Genomic DNA, 21,580 nt, shown 5'->3' on the forward strand with positions numbered 1-21,580 from the left:
GAACATCTCTAGCAAAATGCATCCTTAATTTAGCAGATAAAAAGATTTCATAACACCAAAGCCTCCAAGTGAGGTAATTTTTAATACTTTTTTTTACATTAAGAGGTGTGTCCCAATTTATCAATCCACTAAATATGTGCTGCCAGGCATGCCAAAGTTGCCAAGCCCATGATTACAGTAAATTGATCTTATGATTCCCAAGGCAGCCAAACCCACTTTAAAAAATTATATAAAGGTGAAAGAGAACTCTTTCTTGTCAGAGGGGCTTAGACTCCCTTCATTCTGACGCCTACTTCTGTACTTCAGGCTATTCATTTCTTACTTATAGCTGTTTCTTTATCTTTGCAACAATGAATAGGGGTCAACAGTCATTTGGTAGCAGGTCTGTAGTGGGCACTAAGACCTTTAGCTCTGCATCGATTGGTGGTGGAGGCGGTGGCTTTAGTAGAGGTGGTGGAGGTAGAATTAGTTTTAGTTCAACTTCTATGTCTAAAGGAATGGGTGGGGGTGGTGCTGGTGGTGGTGGAGGAGGATTCATGCATGGTGGAGGTGCTGGTTTTAGTTCTCAAAGTCTCCATAGTCTTGGAGGAACAAGAAAGACTGCCATTAGTACAGGCAGTGGCCGTGGAGGAGGGGGAAGTTTTGGTGGAGCTGCTGGTGTAGGATTTGGTGGTGGTGCAGGTGGTGGAGGATATGGTGGTGGAGCAGGAGGTGGAGGATTTGGAGGTGGAGGATTTGGTGGTGGAGGATTTGGTGGTGGAGGATTTGGAGGTGGAGGTGGAGGATTTGGTGGTGGGGGATTTGGTGGTGGTCCAGGAGGATTAGATGGTGGCTTTGGTGGCATGAATTTTCCTGTATGCCCCCCTGGTGGAATTCAGGAAGTTACCATTAACCAGAGCCTTCTGGCACCATTAAATATGGACATTGATCCAACAATTCAAAAAGTGAGGACAGAAGAAAGGGAGCAAATCAAGACCCTCAACAACAAATTTGCTTCCTTCATAGACAAGGTGAAGAACATATTCTTGATTTATTTATTAAAAATAACAACTGTACAAAATGTGAAGACACATCAGACTTGCAATATCATTATTCTTGCATTTCGGTTTGCTTTGTTTACCATTGAGTTTAGGTCAGATTTTTGGAGCAACAAAACCAAGTACTGAACACAAAATGGGAACTTTTGCAAGAACATGGGCAAAAAGGTGTTTCAAAGAGAAGCAACATTGGACCTCTCTTTGAAGCTTACATCAGCAATCTGAGACGTACATTGGATGGGCTGCAGAATGACAAACATCGCCTGGAAACAGATTTGAGGGGCACTCAAGATTTGGTAGAGGATTACAAAAACAAGTAGGTTTGGATGTCTGTTATTCAACAGAACAAGTCTGTTTTAATATATTAGGCTAACTGCAGAAATATTGTATGGGAATATATCAATACAGTAGTGTTTTTATTTATAGGTTTTAGGAGGCTAATTGTGTCAACCTACTCTACAGTAACTGAATTAGCTGTTTCAGTTAGTGATAAGCAATAGTTTTGATGCTGTGTACCAGTTATTTACAATTTGACATGTTTGGGTGAGGGATTATTATAAAGCAATGATGTTATATAAAAAGGTCTATGTAGACTGTGTTCATGCAAGGCAACAAAAAAAATCTCTCAGAGGTCCACATCCTGCCTGAGCAGTGTCTTGTTGAACAGCATTGTGTTAAAGCTTAACAACCATAGTGGTTGGTTAGTAAATGAAAATACATTATCGTATCTGTTTAAAAGCGTATTATATACAGTTATTATTATCTTATTTATGGGATGTGCTTCAAATAGGAGGTGTTTCAAATCTGCAAAATATGTTTTCTTTAGACTGGCTTGCGAATTTGCTGATTTATGTGCAATTTTTGAGAGCTCAGTACCAAAACCAGAGCGGCAATGTTTAATATATCCTGTGAAATACCGTCTTCCTTGTTTGTGACAGTTTGATTGCATTGAATGTCATGCTAGGGGGTTACTGATTTTAGAAATCACAATATGTTACTTTTAGATCTCAGCACTTTATTTTTCTCAATGTATTTAATTGTGGCTGAAAGCCAGAGAAATAACTAGTCAACCCAGTTCCCACACAGACATAAATTAGTGACAACATACAGAGCAACAACATGTAATTAGGATCACAAAGGAAATTTGGTTGTGCAAACTATATGGTTGAATAAAATAATGGCAGTTGCATTATAAATTGTTCTTTGTGTTTTTTTAATGCCAGAAAAGTTCCTGCAAGTTAATCATTAGTGATGATTTAAGTCTTTGCGAGGGTTAAATGCATTTTATCATTTGTTTCATCTCTGCAGATATGAGGATGAAATTAACAAGCGAACCACTGCCGAAAATGAATTTGTAGTACTCAAAAAGGTGGGTTCTGAAATGTACTGCAATCATGAAGAGAAACTGGGGTGTAATTATAGAATATATTAGTAAAGCATGAGGCTATGTTATACATTTGCTCTCCATAGGTTTAGATTTCCATTGAAATGCTATTCCAACAAAAGGGTTTTCAGTAGTTAATTAGGTAGTCATTTTAACTATGGTACTAAAACAATATTTAAAATAAAAGCCAAAAAGTAATGGCAGGTCTAATAACAGAAGGATATTTTTTTAGACTGCTGTATGGTAGAATAACAATATTGGAACCTTAATCTGGACATTCACATGCCAATATAAAATGCCAACCCATCCCCTCTAGATTAGGTCTGCATATGAGGCCTACATATGTCTTGCACCCCATATTCGATCCCAAATCAGTCACATATCTTTAAAAGGTTAGAAAATCATGTTGGGGGCGTGGACTGCATTGGACCATTGCTAGGGACCTCTGCTGATGGCCAGCATAATGATCTATTCAATATTTATATCAACCTGATTTGGGGACCAGGGTTTTTTTTTCTTGCTGAGACAACCACAAGGCATTGTCAGTTGCTGTCTGAGTAGAAGCAGAATGGCAATGATACAAAATATAGTCTTTAACTTACTAACAGCTAATATAACTTTTACAACTTTGTAGAACATTTCCTATACAAGACTGTTTAGTTACAAATACATTTTCTTAAGACCTTGTCTCTGTAACCTAAAACAATCTATCAAGCATCTTGTAATCAAACCTATTAAGCATTGTCACTTAACTTTACGGAGGTGTTCCTTAAATGAACTCAACATGTATTGTGTTTAGGATGTGGATGCCGCGTACATGAACAAAGTGGAGCTGGAGTCTAAAGTCGATGCATTGACTGATGAAATCAACTTCCTCAGGACTCTATATGAAGCGGTAATTTTAGTCTCCTCCTTCTGATAAATGAACTTGGGTTGTATGTCATCATTTCTTCCAATGTTTTGTGAAAACAGAACTTGGTCATTGAATATTCGTCCAGCCAGTCCTATGACTAGTGTGGGCTGCATGTTAGAACATGCCAGTGTTTATCTACACAGTCAATATTAACCCCCTGTATATGACTATGGAATTTTGAGCAGTTAACCAACTGTATTTGACATTGTAATTATACTGGTGTCACGTCAGGCTCTAAAATTAAATTTTAAAGAGAGAAAGGGCACAAAGAAGTCTAATGCAGAATAACTCACCGAATCAAAAGGGTGGTCCGGGTGCACCAGTCTTAAACCCTTTGCAGTAATCCATCAATAACAAACAATTGGTGAACAGTCACTCAGAAATTCTACAAGGACCACAAAAATAAAAGTAAAAAAATCTGTATAAAAAGCATTAACATCTGCATCGGCCCTACTTTTTTTGTGCCCTAGGGATACTTAATCATAGGCTGATGATGATGGTGATATTTTTAATGACTTTATAAATAAAGATTTTTTATTACTTTTACACCAATTTTTGCTTTGGTTGGATTTAGAATTCACTAGTTTTAGAAAAAGGATAAGTCCATTTGTTTCCTCCATCACTTGATGCTCGCAACATATTCAAGACTTGTTTGCTTTTGGCAATATGCATTCCTGATGAAATGATTAGAGTGTATCATTCTTTTTTTAGAAAAAAAAATATAATTTTACCATTTTCTATTTAAATGGCAGGAAGTTCAAGACCTTCAAAGTCAGCTTTCAGACATCTCTGTTGTTCTGTCTATGGACAATAACCGGGTGCTGGATCTCGATGGCATCATTGCAGAGGTGAAATGTCAGTATGAGGAGATAGCCAACAAGAGCAAAGCTGAGGCTGAAGCTGCCTGTGCCATGAAGGTAAAAACATCTCACCATGTTGTTCAATGTTACCACAAATGTCATTTGCAAAGAACTGAAACCATTAAAGGCCACATTAATAACTTTGGCACCTGACACTTTTAGTTCCAGCAGCTACAAGCAACAGCAGGTCAGCATGGAGATAGAGTCAAAAGTAGCAAGACTGAAATTGCAGATCTGAATCGCATGATCCAGAGATTAAAGGCTGAGATTGAAAATGTGAAGAAGCAGGTACATTGGAAATATTGCAAGCAGATATGTTTTTGACTACATGAAACAAATCAGAATAATCGATTTGTTTCTGCTTTGACTTCTCTTAAATATTTTTTTGGCAAGCAAAGTTAAGATAACATTAGTGTCTAAGCGAAAGCTCTTAGGCAAACCTTCATCGAAAAATATAAATATAAATATATATATATATATAACATGTAATATTTCCTTTATGCAAAGGAAAATAAAAAAAGTATCCTGGAACTTTAAGGTGACTGCACATGAGCCATTTTGATTGTTACCTCGTCCATTGGCATCTGTGTTTAATGTTGCTCTTGTGCAAGAATCATTATGACGTTGGCCCTTCCTGTTGACATAAATTAAAAGTAGACTGCCTAAATTAGATATTATTTATATCACAAATACAGTATGTGCAGTGTCAAATCACCCGGAATGCCACAGCCCTCAAAACAGCAATTTTTTTCTGTTCAAGCCTCACTTTGAGGTCGAACATTTGGTCAAGGCTCCCTTAAGCTAATACTAAGGTTGCAGATATTTGAAAACACTTCCCTTCAGTAACAGTTCCATCATAGGGGGGCGATTACGAGCCCACCCCAAATATCTAAAGGTAGGCTTTTAGTATAATCTAGGAGAGTAAACAGGCATTGGATGCAAATCTCACCCAAACTGGCCCATCCCAGGCACTGCTTTGTCCGCTCCTACATTAGACCCAAACCCATAATTTTGAAACCACATTTTTAAATATGGAAATAGTTTTATAGTTGACTTATACTGCAGTTGATTGTTCTAACAGCTTATTTGTTAAACTTGTCCAGAGAAAGTGGTGTACCAGTACTGAGGGCTGAATAATAAAACTAGAATTCTTGTATCTTAAATCTAGTTTTCCATAAGCTTGCTTTTAGTCATGGTTTTGTGTTATAGCTATTCTACACCAATTGTTTTGCATTCAGCAACTTTATAATTGTTTCCCCCAGTGTGCCAATCTGCAGATATCTATCACAGAGGCAGAGGAACGTGGAGAACTTGCTGTAAAAGATGCACAAAAAAAATTAGATGAACTTCAGGAAGCCCTAAAGAAGGCAAAGGAGGAAATGGCCAAGCAATTACATGAGTACCAAACACTGATGAGCATTAAGCTGTCCTTGGATATTGAAATTGCCACCTACAGAAAACTGCTAGAAGGAGAGGAATGCAGGTATGACCTTCTCAGCAAGCTGTACTCTTGATGCTTGTTATTATTGATGCTTGTTAATGAAATGTATGTTAATATTTTGTCTCATTATCTCCCATGCAAACTGTCATATATGTGCAAATACACATGCATGCATGATAATGCTCATATAAGCATACAGACACTTGCAAATGCTCTTCTGTTAATAGTCTTTCCCTGAATTAACCTATTTATTGGTTATCTTACAAAACTGCCACCTATTTGTAAATTTAATTTCTAGAACATGATATTTTTTATGCTGATGCTTTGCAGTATTCTCTGTAGTGAATATCATGGTATAACTTTCTTTTGTAATTGTTTGAATAACTTTATTCCAGGATAACAGGAGAGATTCAAAATAATGTCAGCATTTGTAAGTATTCCTCCAATAATGGGCTATGCAATGATAATGTATGCAATGCAATAAATATAGTTAACTGGCATCCTCTGTATTTTTACTTGCAGCTGTGATCAGCGGTTCCACTTCAATTGGTGGTGGTGGATTTGGAGCTGGCGGTGGAGGATTTGGAGCTGGAGGTGGAGGATTTGGAGCTGGTGGAGGAGGATATGGAGCTGGTGGTGCAGGAGGTGGAGGATATGGAGCTGGTGGTGCAGGAGGTGGAGGATATGGAGCTGGTGGTGCAGGAGGTGGAGGATATGGAGCTGGTGGTGCAGGAGGTGGAGGATTTGGAGCAGGTGGTGCAGGAGGTGGAGGATTTGGAGCTGGAGGATATGGAGGAGGCGGAGGTGGCCAATTTTCAGGGGGATATTCTGCTGGAGGTGGAGGTGGAGGAGGCTACGGCATGGGTGGAGGTGGAGGCTTCAGTTCTGGAAGCAGACAAGGTGTCGCCATTATCTCAACAACATCTTCTTCCTCTTCAAGCAAAAGAAACTATTAACCTGACTTCTTTAATCCAGCAAAATCTCTTTCTGCCTGCTAGACTATGTCCTCTGTTTTTTTCATGTCAAGATTATTAAAACAAAATAAAGTTGGTAATTAGACTCCTTACTATATTTTCTCTCAGTTGGAAATATGATTATTGGCCCCTTAACAAGTTACCTTTTCTATAGCATGTTACACAGCGCATCAATATTGTTCACCAACACATAATGTGCATACCAGATTGAATCTAGTTATTGAATATTTCTGCATGTGTCCACCATTCTATTTTATGGAGAGCATTACTGGAATAAACTGGGTATATTTTGCCAATGCCAAGGACATCCATAACCCTTTCTGTTCTGCCCTATATTATCCACTATTACAGTGGAACACAATGGGTTGGGAGCAGGTCAATGCTATAACATCTCATTTTGACCAGCGCTTGGCATAGTAGGAGTTGTACTTTAAAAAAATGATTAAAGAAAAACTTATAATGTCCATACCATTACTTTTGATTTTGCATTTTTTTAAAGTTTTAAGTTACTTTTAGTCTGTACAACAGCAGATAAATTGTACATTGCATGTTTAACTTCAATAAGCTTGTCCTGTGAGTAACACTTCTGTTGTGACAAATTGTGTTTTGCTATTTTGTTTCTGCTATCAATACCTACACAGCCACTACTACCACTACTGACCAAATGCTAGCTACTGAACCACGTATGAACCTGCTCCTTTACCGTACTTATTGTTCAAGCAAAGAAACCCTAAGCAACATTTTTTGTCCTTCCCATGCAATTGCTATTTCTCATAACTGACTTCATTGTACTGTATATCTAATAAACTGCATGTTTCATATATGGTTGTGTTTATTTTTTTATGATGATAATTAGTAAACCAGATGTGATCTGCCACTTTTGCTATATCATGTGACCAAACATAAAAAAAGAAAAATTGTTTTATAAATCATAGGAACATTTAGCTCTTGTTTTCAAAGCGTCAGGCAGTTGAACAGACCTTGACCTGTTACCCATAAATGGGTAGGGCAAGACCAGATAAAGAACCTGGTCGGCCTAAACATCCAAACATAATATTAATGGGAAGAGATTATTTTATATATCTTTTAACAACAGCAGATTTAACTATAATTGGCAGTATTTAAATTAGAGAAATGCTAGTGCAACCAGCACTGTGGAAAAAAGAAGAAAGTCAGTCTCATGCCATTTACTGGTCCCAGCTCTATTCTTAAACTATGGGGCAGGTTTACTCGAGTGTGAAAAATCTCCAGCGACCACTTTGCACCTATCGCAAAACTTCAGCAGGCAAAAATTCGCTGGGACAATGCTAATTTACTAAAGTGCAAAGTTTCGCTAGCGTTACTTCGGCACTGCAAGCAAATAAAAGTGAAGATGCGCTAGTGTCAGGGGTGCTTCGCCAATGAGGCAAGTTGAGGCTGTCGCCTCAGGCGGTAGCGCCCCACTAGATACCAGGGGCAGCAAAAATGCTGCTCCTGGTACTTTAGAGTGAATTTCTGGGGGAGGGGGGGGCAGCAGCAACTGCTGCTGCCTCAGGCGGCGGAGGGACCAGGATCGCCCCTGGCTAGCGTTCAATTCTGCCTAGCGAAAATTCGTTAGAGGTCTTGTGCTCTGGCTAATTTGCATATGGCAGGAAATTTAAATTTGAATGGACATCTCTATATTACAAGTCATCAAATACATTACATTTACACTGATACGTAGACATATCCAGAGAACCTTAATAAATTCAATAGAGTTGTTATAATGCCCTTCAAATGAGCCCACTGTAAAATAATTCCATATGTTGGAAAATGTATGGGGGAAACCGGTTACACAAAAATGTTTTTTTAGGATTTTTGCAGCCTATCACCCTGAAAAAAAGGAAAAGACGCCAGAGTTTTTTTTTACTTTTTCCATTCAGAAAAGATGATGTAAGTAACTGAAGATTGAGGAAGATCTATGCACTCCATTGCACTTCGCCTGGTCTGAGCTGGCAAAGGCAAGTCCGGTGAAAGAGGCAAAAAATCAGTGTTTTAGTGAATTTGCGGAGTAACGTTCATTCACCAGAGAGAAAAGTCGCCTGGCAACAGAGTGCGAATCACCGCTAGCTAGCTTCGCTAGCGAAGTGACGCCTGCACCCGTTAGTACATCGGCAGGTGGTAACGCTAGAGAATTGACGCTAGCGTTAGCCACTTCACCCTCGAGTAAATCTGCCCCTATGTGTTTAGTCAGGTAGAGTAGATTTCTATTTGATTTCTGGAGTCCTAAACTGCACTGCATATTCTATATGGGGTCTTGCCAGTGCTTTGTAATGGGAAGAAGGCCATTGTTTGCTACAGCCAATTTTATTATCCACTTGTGCCCCTAGGTCATTTTCTATCAAGGATTTGCAACCTGAATATTTTCAAAATGCATAACCTATAATTTTAATCACTTAATCCTGACACTTTGTCAAGACCCCCCTGCAAAGATGACACATTCTGGATCCATGCAATTGCTCTACATAATTTGGTGTCTTCTGCAAACAGTAGCAGGATCTAAGTAGACCACATGTACTGCACCACCACTGCGAATATCCAACTTACTACATCCTCAAAAGCAGATACATTGCTAATTATTGTATAACCTAGAATTTTGTTCTCCAGGACACAATCTTGAAATCCCGACATCGCCCCCGTCCCCTCCTTTTTATTTGCTCAAATTTTCATCATCTGGACTGGAGCAATGGGGATTGGCACATGGGAGATTTAAAAAACTATTTTATCTCCTGTTCATCCCCAGTGTTTCTGAACCAATGTGGGTGTGGTTGGGCAGCATGCCTTGGTGGCCTCTCCACAAATTCGGCCTGATCACTTGAATTTTTCGTTCATCTTCTCAATGTCATATTGCAAAGGCCTGTCAATGCACACATGGGACAGAAATGTGAAAGTGTGCATTGGTGCCTGAACTGAGAATGCTTTACAGTTAAACAAAGTCTCAGTGATGACTTTGTCCAGATGCTTGTGGGTGGTGGCCTTGTCTAGATGCTTATCCTGCCAGACTCCAACAACCTCTACTGTTCAATCTATTATTAGTTCAGGGTAATCAAGACCCTGGCAGTAGTAGAGGGAAACTATATATATATATATATTACATCACTCCAATCCTATTCGTTTGCAAATGTAGAAATAGGTATATCTATCTAGACATAGATAATAGAATAGAATGATAATAGACTTTTGGGCAAATTCACTAACATCCAAAATTCGCTCACAGCGCAACACTTCTGCAGGCGTAGATTCGCCAGGACAACGCTAATTCACTGAAATCTGAAGTTGCGTCCAGGGCACCGAACGCTGGTGAAGTTGCTCTAGTGTTACTGCTCCAAACGAAGTTGCGTTACCGTTGCCTAATTTGCATACGGCAGGAAGTTAAAGTTGAATGGACGTATATGTTGCAGCAAATACATTACACTACACAAGCCCGGGAAACAATAAACTATAAATAAAATAAAGTTTTTATATTGCCCTACACATCAGCCCAGTGTATAGCTTATGTGCCATATGTTAGGAAATGTAGGGGGGAAGCCGGTTACCCCAAAAAAATTTACGCTCTTTTTCAGCCTATCACCCTGAAAAAGGATAGCATTAGGGAGGGAAGTACCGTTAGAGTCTATCTCCTTCGCTAGCGAAGTTACGCCAGCGACCGCAACAGTAAATCAGCGAAGTACCGAAATGACGTCACACTGGCGAATTTTGGCCCACGTTAGTCACTTCTCCCTTTAATAAATTTGCCCCATTGTATCTAATGAATATGTTGGGGCCCATTTACTTAGCTTGAGTGAAGGAATAGAGGAAAAATAGTTTGAATTTCAATGTTTTTTTTGGCTACTTCGACCATCTAATGGGCTACTTCAACCTTCGACTACAACCTTCGACTTCGAATCGAACGACTATTCGATAGTCGAAGTACTGTCTCTTTAAAAAATTCTTCGACCCCCTAGTTCGCCACCTAATAGGCTTCCTAACAATTTTCGAAGGAATATCCTTCTATCGATGGATTAAAATCCTTCGAATCGTTCGATTCGAAGGATTTAATAGTTCGATTGAATGATTATTCCTTTCGATCGTTTGATCGTAGGAATATCGGTAAATCCTTCGACTTCGATATTCGAAGTCGAAGGATTTTAATTCGACGGTCGAATATCGAGGGTTAATTAACCCTCGATATTCGGCCCTAGGTAAATGTGCCCCTAAGTGTTAGCAGTATGAAAGGCAAATGGATGGTTATTTAAGAAAAAAGACACCCCAGTAAGGATTTTGGGCCATACATCCAACAAAAATTAGGTACAAAGAAGTGATACTGCAGTGAATGGAATTGTTATAAACCTTTATATAAAAGATTCCATCTTGTACCTGCTGCATCAATGAGAGGATGACCATATCTCCTCCCCTCTTAGAGTATGTGGAACTTGTTTGTGTTATTGTTAATCTGATTTCCAAAGAAAACGAAGGTATTTTTACAATGTAAAGCTAAATGCCTTAGAGGAAGCATATTTGTCTGTAAATATGCATATTTATGGCTTAAAGCACAAACCTCTTCTAGGTTCAGCAGAGACATGAATGTGAAGCGATTGCTAAAAACGCAGTAACCAAGCCCAGCAGATCTGAAAGATAAAAGCTCACTTCTATCATTCATTTTACTGCTCTTCCTCCACAGAACTGCTCTGATTTTCTTGTCTCTTTGCAACAGTAAAAGTCTGTTGAAACAATGAGCTGGAGCTTGCACCAACGTATGACCACTTCATCAAGTTCTGGGAGAGGATTCAGTGGCCTTTCCTTGGGAGGCAGCAGCAGAATGGGAACAAGTGTGGCTTCTGCCAGCAGTCGTCTTTCTTCTAGCCCTGCCAGTTTTGGGAGTAGAAGTCTCATCTTGAGTGGCAGCAGAAAGGTATCCTCTGTAGCAAACAGTGGCAGGTTTGGAGCTGGATATGGTGCTGTATCTACTGCTGGTGCTGGAGGATTTGGTGGTTCTGGGTCCTTCTCAGGTATCCAACAAGTAAATATCAATAAAAGCCTTCTAACTCCACTCAATTTGGAAACTGATCCAAATATCTCAGTCATAAGGAAAGAAGAGAGAGAGAAGATAAAACTCCTGAATAATAAATTTGCATCTTTCATTGATAAGGTAGGATTTCCACAATATAATTATTTTTCTGTGGTTGTTATTATAATAATGATAATGTTAATAAGGACACTGCAAGGCATTCTTTAAAATAATTGTGTTCTTATATTTGTGTTTTTGCCTTAACGTGTATTTTCTGGTGTATTAGTAGAATTAGTAGAAATCCAATGCCATTCAAATCCTTTACATACAAACAATGTATTGTTTTTAATATTTATTAGGTTCGATTTCTTGAACAGCAGAATAAAGTTCTTGAAACCAAATGGAGCCTCTTACAGAAGCAACAAAGTCCAAAATCTAAGAGCTCTGAGATTGAATCCATTTTTAATACTCTTATTGGCAATCTTAGAAGCCAGCTGGACAGTTTGGTGAAAGAAAAGGGCCTCCTTGATAGTGAACTGCAGGGCATGAAGGATCATGCTGAGAACTTTAAGAACAAGTAAGTACATTATATATTATTTTTAATGGCTACTAAAACCATGGCTAGGGTTATCAACAACCACTTTTAATATGCTTTTATTACAGTGTTGGAATTCATATTTCTCAGGCATCCTTTGTTAAAGGGAGTGGCTAGTTACCCGATGAATAGAATTTATCTGCAACTATGTATAGCTCCAAGATTGGAGTGTGGGGGCCTGGAAGAAACAAGGGAATTAGAAAAGAAATTACCCTCGCACACCCTGGCCTTCCCGATCTGTACGAGTCCCAGGTGCTCAATGAAGGATGCATCGACAAAGGGGTTACGCCCCGAAACATTGCATCCACAATAAATGAGCAAGGGTTTTCCCTGCTAGAAATAACCCAAGTTGTGCCAGTGATTTCTCTGACCTAGAAGAAAAAAACACGTGAATCACCCTGCAGGCCAAACACCTACTGTAGATCCATTCTAAAGAGGAAGGTTGCTATATTTAGGCCTCCCACAAATGGAAGTTTTTCCTGTAGAAAATTGATGTCAGACGCAGATGATATTTGTCAGGTGGAATTTAGCATCTGATGTCATGCATGCACCAACTGTATAGTAAAGAAACTCTCTTGAATCTGTTGGCCAACTATGGGATGAACATGAATATGTCCTTCTCAAATATTTCCCTTTAAACATTGGTGCTATCATCTCTACTACAATATATATACCTTCCTTCCATTATACACTAAAAATGGAGCACATGTGATGGTGGACACTTCACTCAGCTTAGCTCTACACACCTTATTCAAATGAAAATGTTGGGAATAGTCATTAAGTGAGGGCATATGAAAATCCAGCGTTTGGTACTTTTAGGGGGTTATTTACTAAAATCCGAATTTATCTAGTTTTTTTTTTTTTTATTAAACTAAGCTCGACCAAACTCCCATCCACGATTTTACCTTATTTATCAATAAAATAACTTGAAAAAGTCGTGTAGAGAATAAACTCAATAAAATTGAGCAAAAATTTGAATCATAATAAATTTTTACTTCTTTATTTCTGAATCGCTCAAAGGGCTATTGTCTGAAAACCCTGAATTTTTCCAGATTGACAGGCTAAAACCAGTGCAGACCATGACATCTTCAAATTGGAATAGGGACACCTGTCATTGACTTATACATGACCTCGACAGGTTTAAGATGCCGGGTTTTCAGTAAGAAAAAAAATGGAGGTTTAGTAAATAACCCCTTTAGAGTTTGCAAGTTACTACAAACCAAACACCTAAGGAAAGTTTAGGTACTTGCCACAGAGCACCCAAATTACCCAAATTATCTTTGACACAGTTGGTATCCTTTACTAGTGGCACATGGACAGGTGGTTTCCATTGGCAATGCCAACTGGCCTACTGAACAATGGACTCTTGGCACATTTACTATGGGTCAAATATCAAGGGTAAATTAACTCTCGATATTCGACCATTGAAGTAAAATCCTTCGACTTCGAATATCGAAGTCGAAGGATTTACCGCAAATACTTCGATCGAGCGATCGAAGGAAAAATTGTTCGATCGAACGATTAAATCCTTCGATTCGAAGGACTTTAATCCATCGATCGAACAATTTTTCTTCGATCAGAAATTGCCTAGAAAGCTTATGGGGAAGGTCCCCATAGGCTAACAATGGTGCTCGGTAGGCGAAGTGGGTGGTCAAAGTTTTTTTTAAAGAGACAGTACTTCGACTATCGAATGGTTGAATAGTCGAACGATTTTTAGTTTGAATCGTTCGATTCCAAGTCGAAGTCGTAGTCGAAGTATCCAAAAAAATACTACAAAATTCGAAGAATTTTTCATTCTAATCCTTCACTAGAGCTAAGTAAATGTGCCCCTTACTGTTAATCACATCAACATCCATTGTGTGTAGTTTCTTTTTTAATATAAATGTGTAAAAAAAATCCTGATGCAAAAAGAACAATTTTCATCCTAAGGGTAAGGCCACACTAAGCGATAGCGCGGCGATTTGACTCGCCGCGACTATTCGCCGCGACTTTTAATCCTCAATCGCTGGCGAAACTTTGGCGCTGGCGTCTATGGGAAATCGCGCAAAATCGCCAGCGTAAAAACACACGCGGCGATCTTTTTTCTATTGTCGCTCGAAATCGCCTCGCTAGGCGATTTCGAGCGACAATAGAAAAAAGATCGCCGCGTGTGTTTTTACGCAGCGATTCCCCATAGACGCCAGCGCCAAAGTTTCGCCAGCGATTGAGGATTAAAAGTCGCGGCGAATAGTCGCGGCGAGTCAAATCGCCGCGCTATCGCTTAGTGTGGCCTTACCCTAATCCCCTTCTGATAAATCAACTCCTTTGTGCTGTTAACTGCAGGGGTTATGGGAGTCACAGATATACCAGGATCCTGGGAATTGTTCAGCGTCCATGGGCACAAAGAATTAAATCTTCATTACAAACACATGTGTTTGCAAAGTCACAAAACAATTATGAAAATATACTGAGGGCCTCAGTTTGCTGCCATTTTTCTAGCCTTTATATGTCAATGGATTAAAAATGTCAGGTTGACAATGCATGACCATTTGACTGTCAATGTGTTTGTTAATAAAAAGTGTGTTATATACTGTAAATGTAAAAATATTTACAGAATGTATTCATAAAAGTATATACTATTGCTTTAAATGTGGTATTTACTCACTGTGCTTATGCAGAACCTTAAATCTCTTGGATTACTGGGCCAAAGAGCTATTATTGTACTATTGACTAATGACAGCCTAAAAATGAGTTATCTCCCAACAGGTATGAATTAGAATTGAAAAGGAGAATCACAGGCGATAGTGATTTTGTGTCACTTAAAAAGGTAAAGTCTAAATTAAAAAATTTTTTTGGGTTTTGGAAGCATGCGCGTGTTGATAAGTTTAACTGATAGCTAATAAAGGGGATTTTATTAAGGAATTTGGGTCATGCCTTGGAGAAATATTTCAAGTAAAAGTTCCTACCTTGGCTGTGCACATTAGTTCCCTCTGCAGTAGCAGAGCAGGAAGTGTTCCTGGAAAATGCAGTCTTACAGGAAACAAATATAAGTAAGTGCTGAACTTGCACAAATTTTATTAGGGGGTGCTTTACTTTATACCTCTTACAGAAAGAAAGTAAATTGAGAGTAGAGCCCTGACAGTGTGAGTCTCCTCAACCCCCTTATAATGTTGAATTTCACCCAACTACTGGATTTAAAATAATTACAAAAATGCAGATTGTGGAATGATATGGCCACCTACAAATCTATTGTTTATTTTTTAATTTTGCAGGATATAGATTTTACTTACCTCATCCAAGTGGAGTTGGACATCAAACGGAATGCATTAGGTGATGAACTCGACTTCCTGACAAAACTTTATAAAGAGGTAACTGCTAGTGTTACTGGGAAACACCGTATTTAAATAGTTTGGTATTTTTCCATACAGTACAGTTTGCATGTAAAACTAGATATCTTATCTGGTCCTTTGTATTTATCATATGTAGATATATATATGGGATCAAACGGCACTCACTATTCATTGGGCTTCTCGCCGGGTGCTAACCAATAAGTCCAGAGAAAGCGCTCACGGCATTGACCATCAGATATATTTCAAAGTATGCTTATTCGTGCATGGTGCATCAACGCGTTTCGGCTCACATAGAGCCGTCGTCAGGATGAAAACAGGAAGTGAGACAATTCACTAAATAGCCCTAGTGTCCAATCAGCATATCAATATGTAAAACACATAAGTGAGTAAAAGGTAACACCCATCCACATGTGTGTTGATGAATAGATCTGCTCACACCCCTTAGGTGTCTAAAAACTTGTATCATGTGACAATATCTCTGTTTGTAGAAAAAATCATGACACATGATTTTTTAATGTAGACCGAAACGTTGGAATACTACAATATGTGTGTATAAATAAAACAATATTATATCACGATAAATGGGAGTGCTGATCCAGGAATAAATTATTCCAAAGTTTAAGTGTATGCTGGAGATTGATCGTGCACCCTGAACAGAAACAAGGACAGAGTGCAGACGCCTAAGGAAAGTGTGTATGTATATATATATATATATATATATATTTATATATATATAGATAGAATATCTATGGATAGATTGAATACAGGAAAGGGTCTGGACAGTCTTTTGCGATGAATATGTGGAGTGGTTTCGATTGTGTTTTAATAAATTTTGAATTTGACTTTCAGGAACTTGATGGTATCCAACAACAAACATCTGGGACCTCAGTAGTCCTCTCTATGGACAACAGTCGTATGTTGGACCTAGGAGACATTATTGCTGATGCTAAGGCCCAGTATGAGAACACTGCAAAGAAGAGCAAAGAGGAAGCAGAAGCAGCTTATCAAAGCAAGGTAATGTAATGCATTCATTTGCCAAGGGTCAAGAATAAAGCAGTGATATAATTAATAAGAACATTTAAAAGCTTCTGGTACCGATCAAGTTTCATGTTCCTGTTTAGTGATGGGCGAATTGATTCGCCAGGCGCGAATTTGCGGCGAATTTGCGCGATTCGCGCCGAGCGAATAAATTCGCGAAACGCCCGCGAAAATTTGCGGTAAAAATTCGCCGGCGTCAAAAAATGTTTTTTTTCGAAAAACGGGCGCCGGCGTCAAAAACGGGCGCCGGCATCGAAAACGGGCGCCGGCGTCAAAAACGAGACGCCGGTGCCGTTTTGCGAATTTTTCGTCATTTCGCGCATTTCACGAATTTTTCGGCGAAGCGAAACGGCGCAAATTCGCCCATCACTATTCCTGTTATGTATTTTGGCTCCCAAACATGGTAATAAATAAAGTGAAGTAGAAGCACCATGAAACAAGGGTCCCTAACGATGCTAAACACTAGTAAGTGGACCAGTGAAACTGAAATACAGCACAAAAGAATACGATAGACAGTACAGTGAGCAAGAGAGTATATTAGTATATAGGTTTTCAGGCTGAAATAAAAAAAGACATGTAAAGCCAGTAATAAACTGCTATGCTGGGTAATTTGTTTACATTTCTGTAAACAATCTAATAGTTTTAATATGATGAATACAAGGGCTATAATATTGGCAAATTTGTACAGGAGGTCAAATAGTACAGCACAAATAATGATTAAAGTCTTTTACAGAGCTAGTACTACAATCTTATATTTTAGTTGATGGCAGTGGCATAACTATTGTATAAGGGGTGCAGAATGTGAGGATGGAGGCATAGGAGGACATGGTAAGGGCCCATCTTACTATTGTTCTCTGTTTCATGATGAAAGCCACACTATCACCCTCCAGGGACAGGAGGCTGGTTGGACACAGAAGGGACTAGCAAACAAACATTCCTCTCTAGTAGTCACATCAAATTTTTAGACTAGACTCTAGAGAATGAACCACTAGGGTTAGTGTGTTGAAATTATGAATTACGGGAGGATGGAAACAAGCTTGAACTATTGAGGGCAAAAATTTAAATAGCATATACAGGTGCCACTAGTCAAGGCAAATAGTGGGGTCCAGTTTGTTATCAAACTAAATAATAATAGCCAGTGAGAGGAAGTTTCGACTAATCTATTATCTCTATATGCTACTCTCCTTCTGTGCTATGTTTTATTACTATCAGTACCAGCAGTTGCAGCAAGCTGCAGGCCAACAAGGAGATGATCTAAAAAGCAGCAGCAAAGAGATATCAGAACTTAATAGATCCATTCAGAGACTGAAGAATGAAATTGAAGGTGTGAAAAAGCAGGTAACGTTATGATAAGCTATATTTTGCACAGAACATTGTTATGTTCATTTAGAAACTGCTAACTAGTTTAAGATCAGGTTTTCTGTTACAGCCAGACTCCATATCTCCTTCAGATATATTGTTACCAAAAAGGTATCACATTTACAGAGATGGAGTGTTTATCCAATAAATAAACTCCCCAAGGTCATGGTCAAGGTCTCTTCCTCCCACATGTAGGATTGGGGAGCTCCAAAGCCATGTCTGGTATACTACCAAGCATTAATCTGCATGATATGTAAATACAGACAAAGAACTTCTTTAAATGTACCATATGGACATACTGATTAAACTCATTGGCTTCTAGGGTAGGCAACATGTCCCCTGTGTTTTCCCTTTTGGTTGGCCAAAAGGCTGCAGTTCAGATCTGCTTTCTCTGAAATATAATGCCTTTTGGAATATAAATTTACTATTATCTCACTGCAAGTTAAAAGTATGTTTTTGGTTTAACATTCAGAATGTTTATGAATCAAACTGTGTTTTCATCATAAGATTACCAGTTTGAAGGTTTCTATTCAAGACGCTGAAAAACGGGGCAACATTGCTTTGAAAGATGCTCGGGAAAAGCTAGTTAACCTTGAAGGGGCACTGCAGAAGGCCAAGCAGGAAATGGCTCAACAGCTCAGGGAATATCAAACACTATTGAATGTGAAGCTGGCCCTTGACATTGAAATTGCCACTTATCGTAAACTACTGGAGGGAGAGGAAAGCAGGTAGGTCCACAGCAAGCTTTTATGGATGGGATGGTAAACCTTCTAACAAAACTAGGTACCAGTGATATTGGAGAAGAAAAATGAAATGCAGGACTTTCTAGTTGGGTTCAAGAGGAGATACTCAGTCTAGTAACACAGGTTCTTTTAGGTCATGAGTATAGAGAGCGGTGGTGGGAGGGGTTGTCTAATCTTTGCTGAAGTTGAGCAGGTACCATTTTCTGTGTGCTCCCAATGTGTGTGCACACTTGCCATAGCTTAGCATGGACATAGCCTGCTACACTTCCAAAGGTTGCCTATGCAGGAACATATGTACCCTCAGTTTCACATAGTAGCATGGCATCACCAATGACATGGTAAAATTAAGAAATATCTAATTTCTTTCATACAGGATATATGGTCAAGTCTCTGATGCAGTTACTGTCTGTAAGTATCAGTTCTATTTCCATTGTTTCCTTCTGGGGACTTCCATATAGCACTGTAACATCAACACAGATTACAATCAATTTGTTTTTTATTTAGACAACTGAATCAAATACATAACAAATGCAAATGAATAGATGTATGCTCAAAATTGAGAAAAGAAAGCACAGGCAAAAACAGATTACAAACCTGGCTGGAGGGTACATCCCAAGTATTTCAAGAACACAGAAAGGGTAATAAATCAAGGGGTGTCAAACATCACAAAGCTAGAAAAGTGAAATTTTGACCTCTAAAAGCAGTTTCCTATACTCATCATTTAGAGTCTGTCATGTTTTTGGTGTTCTTAAGGGGGCAAAACACAAAGCAAGTGGCCTAAGTCCTGTCTCGGCTACTTGTTCCAGGTTAGTTGATAGTTAAAGGGTTTCCTGAAGCAGGCAGCAAATAAATCGTGGGATATTACTATGCAAAAAGAAACCACTGCCTAAGATATATAGTGGCAGAGAATTTGAAGTGATTCTCTGGCATCACATTAGTGATTTTCTGTTTACAGAATTAAATGCTTTAGTGAAAGATTTGTTCCAATAACGAACCAAATCCAAACCCTAATTTAGATTTGGATTCCGTTTGGCGAGGAGCTTGGATTTGGCCGAATTCTGCTGAAAAATGCAGAATCCTGGCTGAATCCTGAACTGAATCCTGGATTCGGTGGTACTTTACAGACCACTCCGGATTACTCAGGACTCTTACCCTGGCCCTACACGTTTATTAAGAGTTAATTTTTTGTGGATAACAAGTTTTGATTTGTGATAATCTGTTTTCTTATTGGCCCAACTGGTATAAGCAGAGGTTATTTCAGAGAAAGGACACCCATGTTTTGTAGTTTGCACAACACAGAGAAGTCTGGAAATTAACATTTTGTTCATTTTATGTCCTAAAGCAGTTGTAAGTGGCACCAAGTCTTCATTTGACGCAACCAAAAGATCTGCAAGCAGCGGCGTTAAAAAAAGAGGAAGTTCTGGGGTGATAATCTCAAAGACGGAAAGCCTCAGCCAGAGACTTTATCAGTAATTGGGAAATGTGCATTCAGCTTGGTGCCAAAAGTAACAGTAATAAATCAACAAAACAAGTTGTCCAACCAAGGAAATGCAAAAGCCAGAGGTGTAACAGTTGCCAGAGCTTCCTTCAGAAATCATGGGGCTTCTGAACAACCCCAAAGCATAGGGTGCAACCCTAGCAAAGCAGGTAGTCCTTTCCTTACTGCCCACCATGGGGCAATGATGCATGGGGTAAGGGCAGGATTTACTGACAGTGATTAATTAAGTACCAACACATTTTCTTTCTACAGGATTTTAAATATTTTAAAGTTAGTTTAAGGTTTTTGTATTGATCTATATCACGTGTTTAATTAGCTTAACTTTCCTACAAGGTATTCATCAACTATTGCTGAATTACTGTAGAAGATATTCCTATATTTGAAATAAAATGTATTTGTTTCCTATTAGAGATTGTTTGTGCTTTGTAACATAAACATTTCATGGTGAAAAAAAGTCTGATCAAGTCATTACTGTCTGGCTACATCATGGCTAATAGTGATGATGACATTGTTTCTTTGTTTGATCAATGTTATTGTTTGAGGCAATTTACAATTGTTTTTCATTTTTTATTATTTGTGGTTTTTGAGTTATTTAGCTTTTTCTTCAGCAGCTCTGCAGTTTAATCCTAATTCCCCTAGCAGCCATGCACTGATTTGAATCAGAGGCTGGAATATGAAAAGGAGAGGACCTGAATAGAAAAAAGGAGCAATAAAGAGCAATAAAAATAAATATCTAGCCTTACAAAGCATTTGTTTTAGGTGGGGTCAGTGACCCCCAATTGAAAGCTGGAAAGAGTCAGAAGAAAAAGTCAAATAAGAAAACTATAAAAAATAAACAATGAAGACCAAATGCAAAGTTTATTAAAACTGGCCATTCTAAAACATACAACAAGTTAACTTTTAGGTGAACCACCCAAGGATGAAACTTGCTCTGTTTCAGAACATGTTAAATACAAATAGTGTAAAACTAAGGAGACTCGTTTTTGGTCCTCCAGTAGAGATGTCGCGAACTGTTCGCCGGCGAACTTGTTTGCGCGAACATCGGGTGTTCGCGCTCGCCGGAAGTTCGCGAACGTCGCGCGACGTTCGCCATTTTGGGTTCGCCATTGTTGGCGCTTTTTTTTGCCCTCTCACCCCAGACCAGCAGGTACATGGCAGCCAATCAGGAAGCTCTCCCCTGGACCACTCCCCTTCCCTATAAAAACCGAAGCCCTGCAGCGTTTTTTCACTCTGCCTGTGTGTGCTGAAGAGATAGTGTAGGGAGAGAGCTGCTGCCTGTTAGTGATTTCAGGGACAGTTGAAAGTTTGCTGGCTAGTAATCGTTTTGATACTGCTCTGTTATTGGAGGGACAGAAGTCTGCAGGGGTTTGAGGGACATTTAAGCTTAGGTAGCTTTGCTGGCTA

At 38.9% G+C, this 21,580-nt stretch overlaps 2 protein-coding genes across 2 annotated transcripts; both read left to right on the top strand.

The window, feature by feature from the left end:
• Positions 1-252: 252 nt before the first annotated feature.
• krt78.2.L (keratin 78, gene 2 L homeolog) lies at positions 253-7,430 on the top strand. Its single transcript, XM_018247593.2, has 9 exons — positions 253-1,010; positions 1,133-1,353; positions 2,346-2,406; positions 3,221-3,316; positions 4,087-4,251; positions 4,357-4,482; positions 5,457-5,677; positions 6,031-6,065; positions 6,158-7,430. Exons 1-9 carry the CDS (start codon positions 351-353, stop codon positions 6,589-6,591), a joined length of 2,019 nt encoding a protein of 672 aa, XP_018103082.1. The 5' UTR covers positions 253-350; the 3' UTR covers positions 6,592-7,430.
• Positions 7,431-11,028: 3,598 nt separating this feature from the next.
• Positions 11,029-20,580, top strand: krt78.1.L (keratin 78, gene 1 L homeolog). Its single transcript, XM_018247592.2, has 9 exons — positions 11,029-11,755; positions 11,974-12,191; positions 14,955-15,015; positions 15,461-15,556; positions 16,388-16,552; positions 17,789-17,914; positions 18,443-18,663; positions 19,052-19,086; positions 20,021-20,580. The coding sequence occupies exons 1-9, from the start codon at positions 11,339-11,341 to the stop codon at positions 20,149-20,151; spliced, it is 1,470 nt and encodes a 489-aa protein (XP_018103081.1). The 5' UTR covers positions 11,029-11,338; the 3' UTR covers positions 20,152-20,580.
• The last annotated feature ends 1,000 nt before the right edge of the window (positions 20,581-21,580 follow it).

Source organism: Xenopus laevis, chromosome 2L (genome assembly GCF_017654675.1).
Source record: "Xenopus laevis strain J_2021 chromosome 2L, Xenopus_laevis_v10.1, whole genome shotgun sequence".
Taxonomy (NCBI): Eukaryota; Metazoa; Chordata; class Amphibia; order Anura; family Pipidae; genus Xenopus; species Xenopus laevis.